This window comes from Portunus trituberculatus, chromosome 40 (assembly GCF_017591435.1).
Source record: "Portunus trituberculatus isolate SZX2019 chromosome 40, ASM1759143v1, whole genome shotgun sequence".
Classification (NCBI taxonomy): domain Eukaryota; kingdom Metazoa; phylum Arthropoda; class Malacostraca; order Decapoda; family Portunidae; genus Portunus; species Portunus trituberculatus.
Window position 1 is genome coordinate 2,045,001 of NC_059294.1, and position 13,111 is coordinate 2,058,111.

The 13,111-nt window shown below is 40.0% G+C and overlaps 1 protein-coding gene across 2 annotated transcripts in view; it reads left to right on the forward strand.

The window, feature by feature from the left end:
• The window catches only part of LOC123516091, a 45,885-nt gene extending 33,993 nt beyond the window's left edge, over window positions 1-11,892 (forward strand). The window contains exons 3-5 of one of the 2 annotated variants that reach the window (XM_045275183.1): window positions 4,195-4,299; window positions 8,219-8,361; window positions 10,440-11,892. In XM_045275183.1, the coding sequence (XP_045131118.1) occupies window positions 4,195-4,299; window positions 8,219-8,361; window positions 10,440-10,785 (594 nt within the window). In that variant the 3' untranslated portion in view covers window positions 10,786-11,892. The remainder of the gene's footprint in view (window positions 1-4,194; window positions 4,300-8,218; window positions 8,362-10,439) is intronic. The other variant, XM_045275184.1, reaches the window with a different exon arrangement.
• The last annotated feature ends 1,219 nt before the right edge of the window (window positions 11,893-13,111 follow it).

Sequence of the window (13,111 nt, forward strand, 5' to 3'; positions counted from 1 at the left end):
TTATTATTAGTAGTAGTAGTAGTAGTAGTAGTAGTAGTTATTATTTCTATTTTTATTATTATTATTATTATTATTATTATTATTATTATCATTTGTATAATCATTGTTATTATTATTATTATTATTATTATTATTATTATTATTATTATTATTATTATACCTTAGTGTTAGTAGCCGTAGTAGTAGTAAATGATCATTTCATCTATTTGTTTATTTTGTTTATCTGTGTATTGTAGTAATGAGTGTAGGTTGAGGCAATGCAATACTAAAGACCTTTTCATACTCGTAAAGCATCGATATTGAAAGTAACACAACTCACAAGTATTAAGTATAGCCTTGTTTTGTAATATTGTTACTTATTTTCACGTTTGTATTCCTCTTTCATTAATTTTATATTCTTAATTTTCCTCTTCTTCGTTCCTTCTTCACTTTTCCTTTCATTTTTCCTCCTACCTCCTTAATTTCTTCTTTCTTTCCCTTCGTCTTTTTAATCTTTCAACATTAACTTCCTACCTCCTTATTTTTTTCTTCCTTTCTTCCTTTATTCATTTTTTTTTTTTTTTTTGTGTCTAATGTAATTCTGATGTTCTTTTTGTTGCGGCACTTGTTTCAAAATCCGTAAGGAAAACATGGGAGGTGTATTAAAATCTAAGTGATGGACAGCTCAAGTGGGTCGACGGGATGTAGGCTATGGTCTCTTTGTTCTGATACAGGAGCACTCACCGCGGGAAATGCCACAGTTTATTTACAGTCTGTCTCGCCCCTGCCTTACTTTGTTTATCCTATAATGTATTCCCTTTGCGTTCCTGTAAGGACTTATTAGTACGTGTTCCTTGTATCTTTCTGATTAGTTTTTGTTATGAAGGCTGTTTATCATGTAAATGCAATACGGATGAGCCAGGTGGAGGGTAGAGAAGTAGTGGAAGACAAAGGCTTAGGTGGGGGAGATGGAATGAGAGGAACATGAGACAGACAGCTGGGCCTGAAAGAAGAGGATGCACAAGATAGAAGTTATTAGCAACCGATCCCACTAGTGATTAATAAGGCCAAGGAGAGTTGTTATCGCGGGGTGGTGAATGAATTTATTTGGGAACGAAAATTAGTAGGGATCCGAACTATGAGTGGGTAAGGGATGGTGTTGAGATGGTGTGAGTTTAGTAAACAAAGTGTGAAAGAGTTATCGCCCACTATCACTTGAGGGAAAGATCTTTATGCTTGGTGGAACATATGACAGATAAGATAGTTCCATGATTGACAGATGATAAGGCGCTACGAATATAAGAAGAGAGTGTCATGGACTAGAAAGCAGAACAAAGTAGAAGGTGTATTGATTGTTATTAGAATAGAAATATGGGTAGACTGATAGACAGAATGATGAAAGAGTCAGAATAAATAAAGAAAAGATCAATAAAATGGAGAGAGATAAAACAGACAAAGGACAGAAAGATGAAATGATAAAGAGAAGGCAGGACAGACAAATGACTAAATGGAAAGAAAGAATGATGATAATGCACAAGTGAATGGAATGATGAAAGAGGCACGGCAGTCAAAGGATGGGTGAGTGGGATGGTAAAAGAAGATGGAACAAGCAAAGAACCCCCCCAAAAAAGAAAAAAAATAGACACCAAGCTTTATTGACATGCTCTAGCATTATACACTTGACAGGTGAGTTGGGGAAACCAATGTAAAGACAGGAAGTCCATTCAAGGTCATTGCATTCTTGGCAACGCGTCACTATTCTTAAACGCATCGGGCTTTCATTAAGTCTATTTTCAAAAACCATAGAGATGACTGGTCAGATTCCCTGGCGTATTTTCCTCATTGGCGATCCATATTATTTTTCATGTTACCACTGGTGTCGAGAAAACCCCCTTGAAAACCCAGGGAACTCCCAGTAAAACCTGCTGTAAGAAGTTGAGGATTAGATGCCGAAATAAGAAAGAAAGAAAATAATACAGGCTGCAAGAAGCCAATAGACTGCATTCCCAACCAGCAATACAAGTCAACCCAATATAGATTTCAGGATATTAATTTTGTAACATTTCCGCTCCACACCTTCACTACATTCAAAACCCGGTTTATCATCTCTGCGGCCTTTGAAGATAGTTGTGGTGAGTGAGCGGAACTTTGCAGAATGAGGCCCTCTACAAGAAAGATACGGTTGTTGCCTGAGCCTGAGCCAGTCTGCAAGAAGTGTAAAACCTCTGCTCAGGAACGTGAGGAGAGTGAAGATGACTTGGAAATTCGCCTCACTGGTACACACTAGGAAAATGATGGAGCAGAACCGAGGGAAGACAAGAACAAGCGGTAAATCCCAAGATAAACGTGTAATTTTCCTAGTAGGCCACTTGGAGCTGTATTACGAAAGCAGAGAGGGGCATTTCAGTAATATTTCCCCATAGTCTAGGTCACAGAGCGGCCCTGGGGTGGTGGCAGCTTCCCTTCGGGCACCGTGACGCCATGGAGGGAAAGTGTGCATGTGTGGTAACCCTGTAGTAAAAGAAGACTGAACAAGAAAATGAAGAAACACGAAAAAAAAAAAAAAAATTGAGTGTATCATTAATCTGGATGGCCAAAAAAAGGTATCCATAAAACTATACAGCATCTCAGTCACGAAACCGGCATGTATTAGAATTTTATATTTATCCAACATGTAAAAGTGCTCTCTCTCTCTCTCTCTCTCTCTCTCTCTCTCTCTCTCTCTCTCTCTCTCTCTCTCTCTCTCTCTCCCCGTCCTTCGTGATGTGCGTGCTAAGTGAATTACGTACATGCATACGTGAGTACGTGCGTGGCTTGCTTTTCACGGCACTCTCTGACAGACCCTTCTTCCCCATAACCTTGAGATGGACCATTGTAATAAATATCCACTAAGATCCGCCATTGATGCTTCGTGAAGACCTGTAGACACTGCAGTAGGAAAGTATTGATATGGAGACTGCTGCATCGGTGTGTGTGTGTGTGTGTGTGTGTGTGTGTGTGTGTGTGTGTGTGTGTGTGTGTGTGTGTGTGTGTGTGTAGCGTATGTGTGGTTATGCGGTGCGCCTCAAAAATTAATGGGTGTGTGTGTTTCGTTCCGTATGAATGTACATATGTAGCTTAATGAAGGGAAAGTGTTGAGTGATGGAAAGTGTGTGTGTGTGTGTGTGTGTGTGTGTGTGTGTGTGTGTGTGTGTGATGGCAATGAACTTTATGGGAAGGAGTAGCATGGAAGAGAGAGAGAGAGAGAGAGAGAGAGAGAGAGAGAGAGAGAGAGAGAGAGAGAATGAATCAAGTCATGATATCCCGTCTTCGTAACAGTGTGTGTGTGTGTGTGTGTGTGTGTGTGTGTGTGTGTGTGTGTGTGTGTGTGTGTGTGTAACTGTCATGGGAAGTGAGTGTGGGAAGAACTAGCTCGCTGGAGGAGTGTGAGAGAGAATGAGTGGCGAGGGAGTGTGGAGGTAGAAGCGCGGGAGTAAAGTTGGAAAGATGGAATGTAAGTGTGGAGAGAGAGAGAGAGAGAGAGAGAGCGGTATAATAAGGAGCATTGGTTTTGTAATTTTCATTCTCAGGAAAATATTTACTTTTTCCCCACAGCGTCACCTTTCTCTCTCTCTCTCTCTCTCTCTCTCTCTCTCTCTCTCTCTCTCTCTCTCTCTCTCTCTCTCTCTCTCCATACATGCTCCTACACATTAACTAGGTCATCAATGTTACTTTCGCTGTCATCATTCCCGTGTCTCCTTTTGCCTAACAAACATAACATCAGCCACCAACACCAACACTCACCGCCACCACCACCACCACCACCACCATGATCGAGAACAACAACAACAACAACATCAACATCAACTCCACTAACGCTGTCGTCACCATCACCATAAGTGTGGGTGTCTTCTAATTTTGTCACAACACAATGTCTAAAAATCGCCACCACCACCATCACCAGTCATCACCACTATTAACACCATTAATCTCTTTTCCTATTGCTTATATGAATCGCTTTATGATCAACTAGCTTCACTTCACCCTTTAAAAGAGAATGAAGACGTGTTACTATATATATTTTTTTTTTTTTTTAGCATTATGACAATTCTCTTTAAAGGATTCTGTAATTACAACTACGAGGACAATAACAACAATAGCCATTTGCTGCCACCATCCGTAATTCACGGGTAATTACCACCGTTCTGCACCATTTTCTCTTCCGCCCTTTACCAGAACAGTGTGCAATATAGTAGCGAGGTCTGTGTGTTGGATGGACCTTACTCATCACATCATAAAGGATGTTCAGGAATCCAGCTGGCTCACACGTTGTGGTATCTTGTATGTATTTAAAAAAAAACGCTTTGCTCTCTCACCACGAGTATTTTCAAACGTCTCCGAGATGATTAACCGCGTTCTCAAGACTGTTTCTCCTTTTAATAATGTAGAAATCTTGCGAATCTGTCGTCAGTACCACGAAACACCCTCAGAACCCGTGTAGCTTCAACTAGAGAACTTCGAAAGCATTGATGGAGCAGTGCAGAGTTTCAGAATATGGTCCCCTTTACAAAATTTAACATACCTATATCTATATTTTTTCCATAAACTAATTTAATATATTTCAAGTATATTTAGGTAATTTTCTAAGTGTGTCTAATTCCAAATTTGTTCAAGTGGTATTGGGTCACGTGCATACTTTTGAAATGTCAATAAAAAAACATACTTCCAAGGGTGAGTTCCAGGAGTGTGTTGGTCATCGGTGAGATAAGGCGGTGACTCTATGAAATGACTGATGCCAAATACTATTTTTTTTATTGAAACTTTCATGGATGACTAGTATGAGGATGTCACTCGTTTGTTTATTGTGAGGAAACTATTAAAGATGACGTGATACGGTTGTGTGAGTGGAAATCCCAGTCATTTCAGTTTCATTTGTGCTTCATGTAAACAAAGAGAATTGTTGCTCCACCAAAAGTTTTAACTTTTGATGGATGTTCTGTTGTTGATTAATTTGATTCAATGTTTCAGGATTAAAGGGAACCTATTGATATTTACCATTATAAGAAAACAACTAAATGATTTCCGACTTGAATTGATAAGTTTCCGGATTCACAATAGCCTTACGACACAACTGTGGCCTCAATGGAGAATCTTAAATAATGTGCTGACACGTCTGAGTGTTCTGAGAAGGTGTCACACACACAGCACATGAGGTCATTTATTACGTAACAATAAGATTAATCATATTTCCTTTCTTCTTCCACTAAGTAGTTGTATTTTGGAAATTTGGATGTTCGAATTCGTGGTGGTGGATGTAGAATTTTTAAGTGTCAGATTCGATTAGCTCAAGAGGGTCCCTCGTGCACTCGTGGACGAAGGCAGAGTTGATGGGGCATCATTCGTGATGGTCGCCTACTTAACAATGGATGAAAAACTTACCAGCTTCAAGTGGGTTTTGAACTTGTCATAGAGCTCAATGACCATTAAAGAGATGATGGCGCATTGCTCATTGTCACGTTGATCTTTGAACCTTGAGTACCTTGAGTCACTTCATTCCATGGCCACGTTTCTTCTCTAGTGACACCGTCTTGCCCGTCCCCCCCTCCATCTCCTTTCACACGACCTTCCAAAGCGTTAACTAAACCACTGGCTGCAATGAAAAAAATAATAAGTTTGGTGTTTTTTAGTTTCAAGTGAGATTTCTCGACGACCTGTCAATGCTAAAGACTTTCACTTCATTTTTTCCCTCATGACACTAAAAACATCGGTGCTCATGACCTTTACACAACCCACCCGCCCAAAACTGAGGCACCAGCGCATGGCAGACCCAGGCGGCGGTGCGAGGTGAGGTGTAACCACCCTGTCTGGCTGCCTCGGGTCTAGATTAAGAGCCATATTCTGAAAATATTCTGCCGCATCTCCACTATATTCCAAAAGCTTAACTGAAGTGACACGATTTTTGAAGGGTGTTTTTTATGGTTTTTGTGAAAGATCAACAAAACTTCTACATTATTAACATGAGGAGCACTTGAGAACCCAGCCAATCATCTCTGTGGCCTTTGAAAATAGTCGTAATGAGAGAGCAGAGCTTTCAGTTTACAAGTCCTCACATGCAGTATGGCGTGACGTCAAAAGTACGTAAGATCTTACATAAAGTGGATTCATGAGAGCGAGCATAACATTCCTGCATCAGTGGTGTTGGTCTTGTTCCCCATGCCCTCTACTCTCTTCTCTGCTTATAACATAAATTATACTACATGCCGTGCTGAGCTTAGTATTGTTATTAATTTTCGGTAACTATAAGAGCCTACAAATCTGGAAATGTATATACATCTTATTCATATTATAGTTTTTTTCTTATTTATGATAACACAAATAATTGGGTGTTTTGTGATAGTGGATAAAGATTCCACTCCGAAATTATTCCTCTTATATTTTTGCAACAGATCACAGTCTTTGAACCGCAAATCCTCATAACTTAAAGATTGTAAAATTATCCAAGTGTGTTTAGTTGTGTGGAATGTGCGAATGTATTTGTTGTATGTGTGTGTGTGTGTGTGTGTGTGTGTGTGTGTGTGTGTGTGTGTGTGTGTGTGTGTGTGTTCGGCTATAAGTCTCACGGATCTGTTGTAATTTCCTAGACTGTGTGGGGACGTTCCCGCGACTCAAGCATGACCGTCTAATTGTTTCTATTTTGGTATGATCATCCAGATTGCCCCCATGATGTTCATTATAATCGTCGACATCCTGGGTACTTGTAAAAGAAAACGGATAAGACTTTTGGAGCAGCCGATGCGTGACAGAGTGGGTGAGGGAACCAGGCAAGGGAAGCGACATGACTTGGATTTATCCGTACTCCGTATAGTCCCACAACTGGCAGCTGGCGAGGCGTGGGAATCGCTGTTTTCAGGAGCGTTTTTATTTAACTCTGAATTATATAGTTGTTCTTTGTAATAATTTATTGTTTATAGAAAATTGTTTGTTTAAGGCATCTCTCTCTCTCTCTCTCTCTCTCTCTCTCTCTCTCTCTCTCTCTCTCTCTCTCTCTCTCTCTCTCTCTCTCTCTCTCTCTCTCTCTCTCTCTCTCTCTCTATATATATATATATATATATATATATATATATATATATATATATATATATATATATATATATATATATGTAAGTATTTCTTGTCTGACTGAATTTTACTTAACTTCGCATATTGAAATATAGGTGTAGCCTCCATTTCAACTAAATCCTGAGACCAACATGGAGATTGATGTGTCGCAAAGTTTACTTAATCTAAACACTCTTGATAAGTTACACACCCCCTTGCATTATCATTTGCATTCCTTCATTATTATTACGGTTATTACCATCGTCTTCTGCACGTACAAAGATGACGAGTGTGAGGACTTGAACCACGGAAAGCACTGTGGAAAGTAGCGATCCAAGGAAGCGTGAAACTGTGGAATGTAAATAAATGAACTAACTAAAGCCTGTTTTGATATATATCAGTGAGAGGAAATGAACACTCTCTTCCCACAACCCTGTGAAGTAATGCTAACAGGATGGAGTATATTCTCAAATCGTATAATTTTAACCTTGAGCCTAATCATTAGAGCTTCCTTCATTTTCAACCTTTATCATAAATTTTGATTACTTGCATCCGAAGAAAGTCATCGAGGATTTAAATACTGTCGATTGTATTATAATGGTCTGATGTTGTAGAGAATGACTATTTTAGTCCTTTTCTATCAGTGGTATCCATTTGATTGATTAGAGTCTTGGTCATCATTACAGCGTCATCAGTAAGAGGCAACTTTCACGTTTCCTAGTGACGTGACAGATCTTATCCCCGGTATGAGTAAAAAAGAAAAAAAAGCCTCACGGTCAGTTTATCCTTTCTCCAAGTTAGTTTTTCAGTGTCTATGATGCTGAATGCAAAGTATTACATCTATAAGTAGTTTTATTGTAACGTTGTATAATACGAATACATTCGTGATAATTGTTATCAGATTCCGTTATAGTAAGGACCTATGTTGAACGCACCTACTCTCTCACAGACGCATCTCAACACGGCGCAAAAGGATATAAATCATCTTTCTTTCTCAAAACTAAACATTTGACGCCTACCAGACATAACATACCTTTCCTTTCCACACACACAATTGTCCTCCCCTTGTCACCCGGCTTCCTGTATTCCCCACTCACCCACCTCACCATCTCATTCATGTCACGTACAGTACATTTCCTACAAGCTGTTTAATCTTCCTCAGGCTAACGGACAAGGCGGAAGTGGCGACGGGTCAGAAGCGAGAGCACGGGACCCAGAGGACAAACCTCCGAGCTACGACGCCATCCTCACCCTAGACGGCCCTCCGCCTGAGTACTCCAGTATCATTCTCCAGAAACCACCGAAGTAAGCCAGGGAGTGTCTCAAGGCTTCAGCTTCACGGCCTTACTCAGGGTGTGGCCCCCAGCAGGAAACAACAAATACACACACACACACACACACACACACACAGGATCATTATTTTCCTTGCGGTAATCATTTTATCACTCTGTAGTTAGATGTTATTTTTAGAAGACCGATATTAATTTGACATTAATAAACCGATGGTTCCTTATATCACTGTCAGTCACGTTCTTGCAACCAGCGACAAGGATTTGCCATGTGATTCAGAGGTTTATTTGTCATCTCTCACTCGTACCACCCAAAACAAAACCGTGGTGAGGCGGAAACAACTTTTCATCAGTATAGTTCATCTAGTTCTGGATGTTCTTTTTACAATTCTCTTCCACGACTGGCATCTTCGGCGAGTTTATTTTCGCATATTTGTTGCCCTTAAGCCACTCATATTAACAAAATATGTAAGTGAGTTGTACCAACAGATTATTGAGGTTTATCTACTTGTTATCATTTGCCGTACGATAGCCTATTAACAAAGCATTTGAAAATAAAGCAAACAAAGAGAATGCTCTTCACTCTTTGATTGTTTAATAGCACAACTTCTATTTTGACTAGACCTTGATAATCTAGAAATTTAATGTGAATCAACGTTTACCAGAAGACCTCAACTGCTCAGTCATTCACTCCGCTAACTATCAGTCATATTTTTTTTTTTTTTTATGAAACACCTAAGTTTAAAACATTACATTTGATTAGAATTGACAATTTACAGCAGTTGGCTAGTGTCTCAATTATGAGTAAGCACACATAGAACCTCGCCTCCATGTCGCTGGCCCGCCAACTGGTAGACGTGGCTCTGATCACGTAGCTTCCCTGTGCTGCCTGTTTAGTTTACCATCAGCTTGAGGACAAACGTAAGTGATTCAGGAAGATCATTCAAAATATAAGATCGTCCGAACAAACTGAAGCATTTGCGTAATGACTGATGTAGCCTTTCGAATTCTGCTAGTTGTTATCGCCACAAGTTTCAGAATGCACAGTCGCACACACACACACACACACACACACACACACACACACACATCAGTGACTTGGTGAAGGTGATGACTCAGTATTTTCCTCAGACTAGTCTGAACAATGACAAAATTATTTATTAAGGTGTCATTATAATGATCCTTTCATTGATTTATCTGTTTTATCATCTGCCTATCTATTTATCTATCTATCTTCCTACATACCAACCTATCTAGTACCTATCACCCCATGCACTCTGTGACATCTGTTCCCTACAAGGCTCGTAAAGAATTGCCCACCGGGAAAATTTCCACCTTTGAACAGTATTTTGGCACGCTCTCTCTCTCTCTCTCTCTCTCTCTCTCTCTCTCTCTCTCTCTCTCTCTCTCTCTCTCTCTCTCTCTCTCTCCAACAAAATGTTTATATATTAAGAAACGTAAATTTAATGGAAAAAAAATTACTCTTAAAAAGAAACAAAAAAAAAAGGAAGAAATGATGGGTTAAGAGGATTTTCCCGTCTCGATACGTTACACAAACAGACAGACAGACAGACAGACTGACTGACAAGGTTAGTAATCATGAAGGTCTTCCTGTCCCATGATTTATCTTGGTTCCCTTATGGCCTCGTCTGTCTCGCTTGCCTCCACCATATTGACTGATTGACTGGCGCGTGCTGCATGTGTCTGCCGGAAGAATCCCAGGTGGTCACGGTACCATCTAAAGCCTCACGACCTTCAGTAATATCTTTAATGAAAGTGTCTACTGATTTTTTTGTTCACTATTACTTTTCCTGCTTTCTTTCATCGCATACAAAAGTTTCTACACAGCTATATACTATACATAAGTTGATCATCTTTATATACTTTAGGGCAAATCATGTGAAGCATGTGATAATGATGCGTATGAACGAAATTTTTGACGAGATGTTTTTAACCATTCTTATCAAAATAGCTTACTACGAATTAGTCACTATTTTTACTACAGTGTAACATGTAGAAAAGTAGACTTTTTCATTACATGTTATCTATATGTTATATATTGCTTCTTTGTTTACCGTTGTAGTCTGTCAACAGGTACGAGGAGATCGTCAAGGAAACCTTCGCCGCCTGTGTGCCGAGTGACACCGCCACTTGCGCATCTCCTCCGCTGCGCCATGCGGAAGGAACTCCTGCTACTCGGAGCCAGAAAAAGATTCTCACTCTCAACACAGTCGAGGAAGAATCTGCTGGAGATGATTTGGGTTCTGATGAGCAAAGTGGTATATATGAAACACCTGCTAGGAGTGTGAGGCCGGAAGACGAAGAGCAGGGGAGTGGTGAGCCAGCAGACCGATCTCTCCCCAGCAGAGATCGGATGTATGTTGCGAGTGGAGCAGCGAGGAACATGGAGTCACAGTTTCTGGACGAATCGGAAACATGAAAGGACCATCGCGTTCACAAAAGTGCCAAGTCTTTCATCATGTAGCTTGATTTAGAACCGAGATTCATGCTTGCATTTTTTTTTTTTTTTTTTTTTTTTTTTTTTTTACATTTCTGGTCATGTCGTGAAGCTAGTCTGTGCTGAAGCTTTTAATTGAAAAGTATATTTGCAAATAAAGTTTTGATTTTTGATTTTGCATTTATAGAGAGGAGGGAGTTTAGTTATTCAGCGTTAATTTATTACATAACCTGCGAGGACAGACCGTTGGAATACACACTTATTTTAGAATTTTGATACATTCCAAAAGAAACAAAAAAATATATCACTAACTTAACCTAATAAAACAGTGTTCCTTGTCCATACGAAGATTGGACTGTTGTGAAAGCTTTGCCCTGGAAAACAGTTGTTAAAAAAAAAATCAGCGTGACTGATGTCTCAGTCTTGGTTGTTTGGAAACAATCCAAGATGTCACACCCAAGTCGAGGAAAGCTGCAGAGCTGTGTGGAGAGAGATCTTGTGGGTACGGTGAAGCAGATGCACGGTTCGTGATGTATATATTAGTATACATGATACAGAATGGCCATATGCAGTACCAAAGATATGCCTGGAGACCTTGCTTCTTTTCTGGGACAGTGGTGGTACAGGCTTTACTCGTGCATGCCCAAAATGTGTTGTTGCATTTACCGAATTGTGAAATTTGTGAATACTTGTGATTATTAATGGACACTTTTCTTCAATGCAACATGACATCACGTTTCGGCCAGAAGATCAGTACGAAATCAGTCTTCCTTCATACTGCTGTACCTGGACATTACGAGAGCTAGCTGATTTCTTAGTTATTGTAATCTGCAATAACGTGAATATGTGTTTAGGTTACGAAAAACATGTATTTATAAGGAGCAGATGCTAGTGTTGATATGGCCACGCATGTTTATGTGTTTGCTGTGAATGGAAGCCGTGCAGCAGCTGCGTGTATGCCAAGGAAAAGCTGGGATGGAACTGTTTGTTAATTCCATGAACTGCCGCCAGCCCTCACCAGTTGTGATATTCTCTTTAGTTAGAGCTTGAAATAGCTTTGTGATACAGTTAATAAAATTTTTATACGAACGACTCTTTGATATTATCCTTTACATTGTGTCAGAGAAGATATATTGTTGCCATTAAAAAAAAAGCAAAAATCAAAGGTGTATCAATCCTGTTCAAGAATTTACGTCTATCTATATGAATCATTTTGCGTATTGTTTTAAACCTGAAGTACTTGCCTGTTCAGTAGCAAGACTTACAATGGTGCAGCACACCGAGAGGCTGAATACAATGGTGGTGTGACTATTGGTAATTGAGTATATATGTATGAAACAAGACCATAGGATTGGCATGTTTATTAGTGAATGTTGCCTCTCATAGTAAATGAAGTGACACATCCGGTGGCTGCAAGATGGGTGTCTTGGTGTTACAATTAAAAGCGGAATTGGAGCCTCCTATACCAATATGGTGCAGGAGGGTGAGCGCTTGGTCCACGGAACCAACGGACAACCCTCCGTCTCCAGTATCAGACTGACAGGTTAGCTTTCAAAGGTGACACCCGTCGACAACGCTTCAAGCCATCCCACCACCGCAGGAAAACTTCAAGTAAGATTTTTCCGGAACAGATTCGTACATTACAATTCATTGTGATATCATTAACATCATTGGTTCCGGGATTTTTTTCCCCCTACTCCCAGGGACCAATAGACGTATTTTTCAGGGTACTGCCGGGAGCTTCCTTTTTGCTACTCTTCTCTGGGGATGATTTAGGGCATGAAATTAGACTAATGCTATGCGGGTTCCTTCCACCACTGTCTATCACGGGTACAACCAGACAAAAAGACTTGCCTAGTGATTCAGGTTTATTTATCTCCCCTACTCATTCCATCCAAACCAGTCAGCAGTGCTGCGGCGATCGTTTGGCGAACGTCATTGCTGACTTTCCTCTGATTGTTCTTGCTTTTTTTTTTATGTTATGGCATATAGGGCCTGTACAGTATACTGTAGGTATAATTTAAAAGTATGGGAAGCGCTGTTCAGCTTCCACCATTAGCGTCGCAGCAATTTTATTTATAGTGGTACCCATATTAGGACTCATATCACCACCCAAGCGCATCGTTAGTGTAACCACCTAGAACCTGGGTATCACGGTGACATGTAGGTAACTTTAAACCACTCGACAAATGACAAAGTTTCAAGGCGGCATATCACCAAAGTGATCTCAACACAAGTATCGTCTCTATGAAAAAAAAAAAAAAAAAGTTCTGGTGGGACCAACTGGGCAAGACTCACATTCAAGACA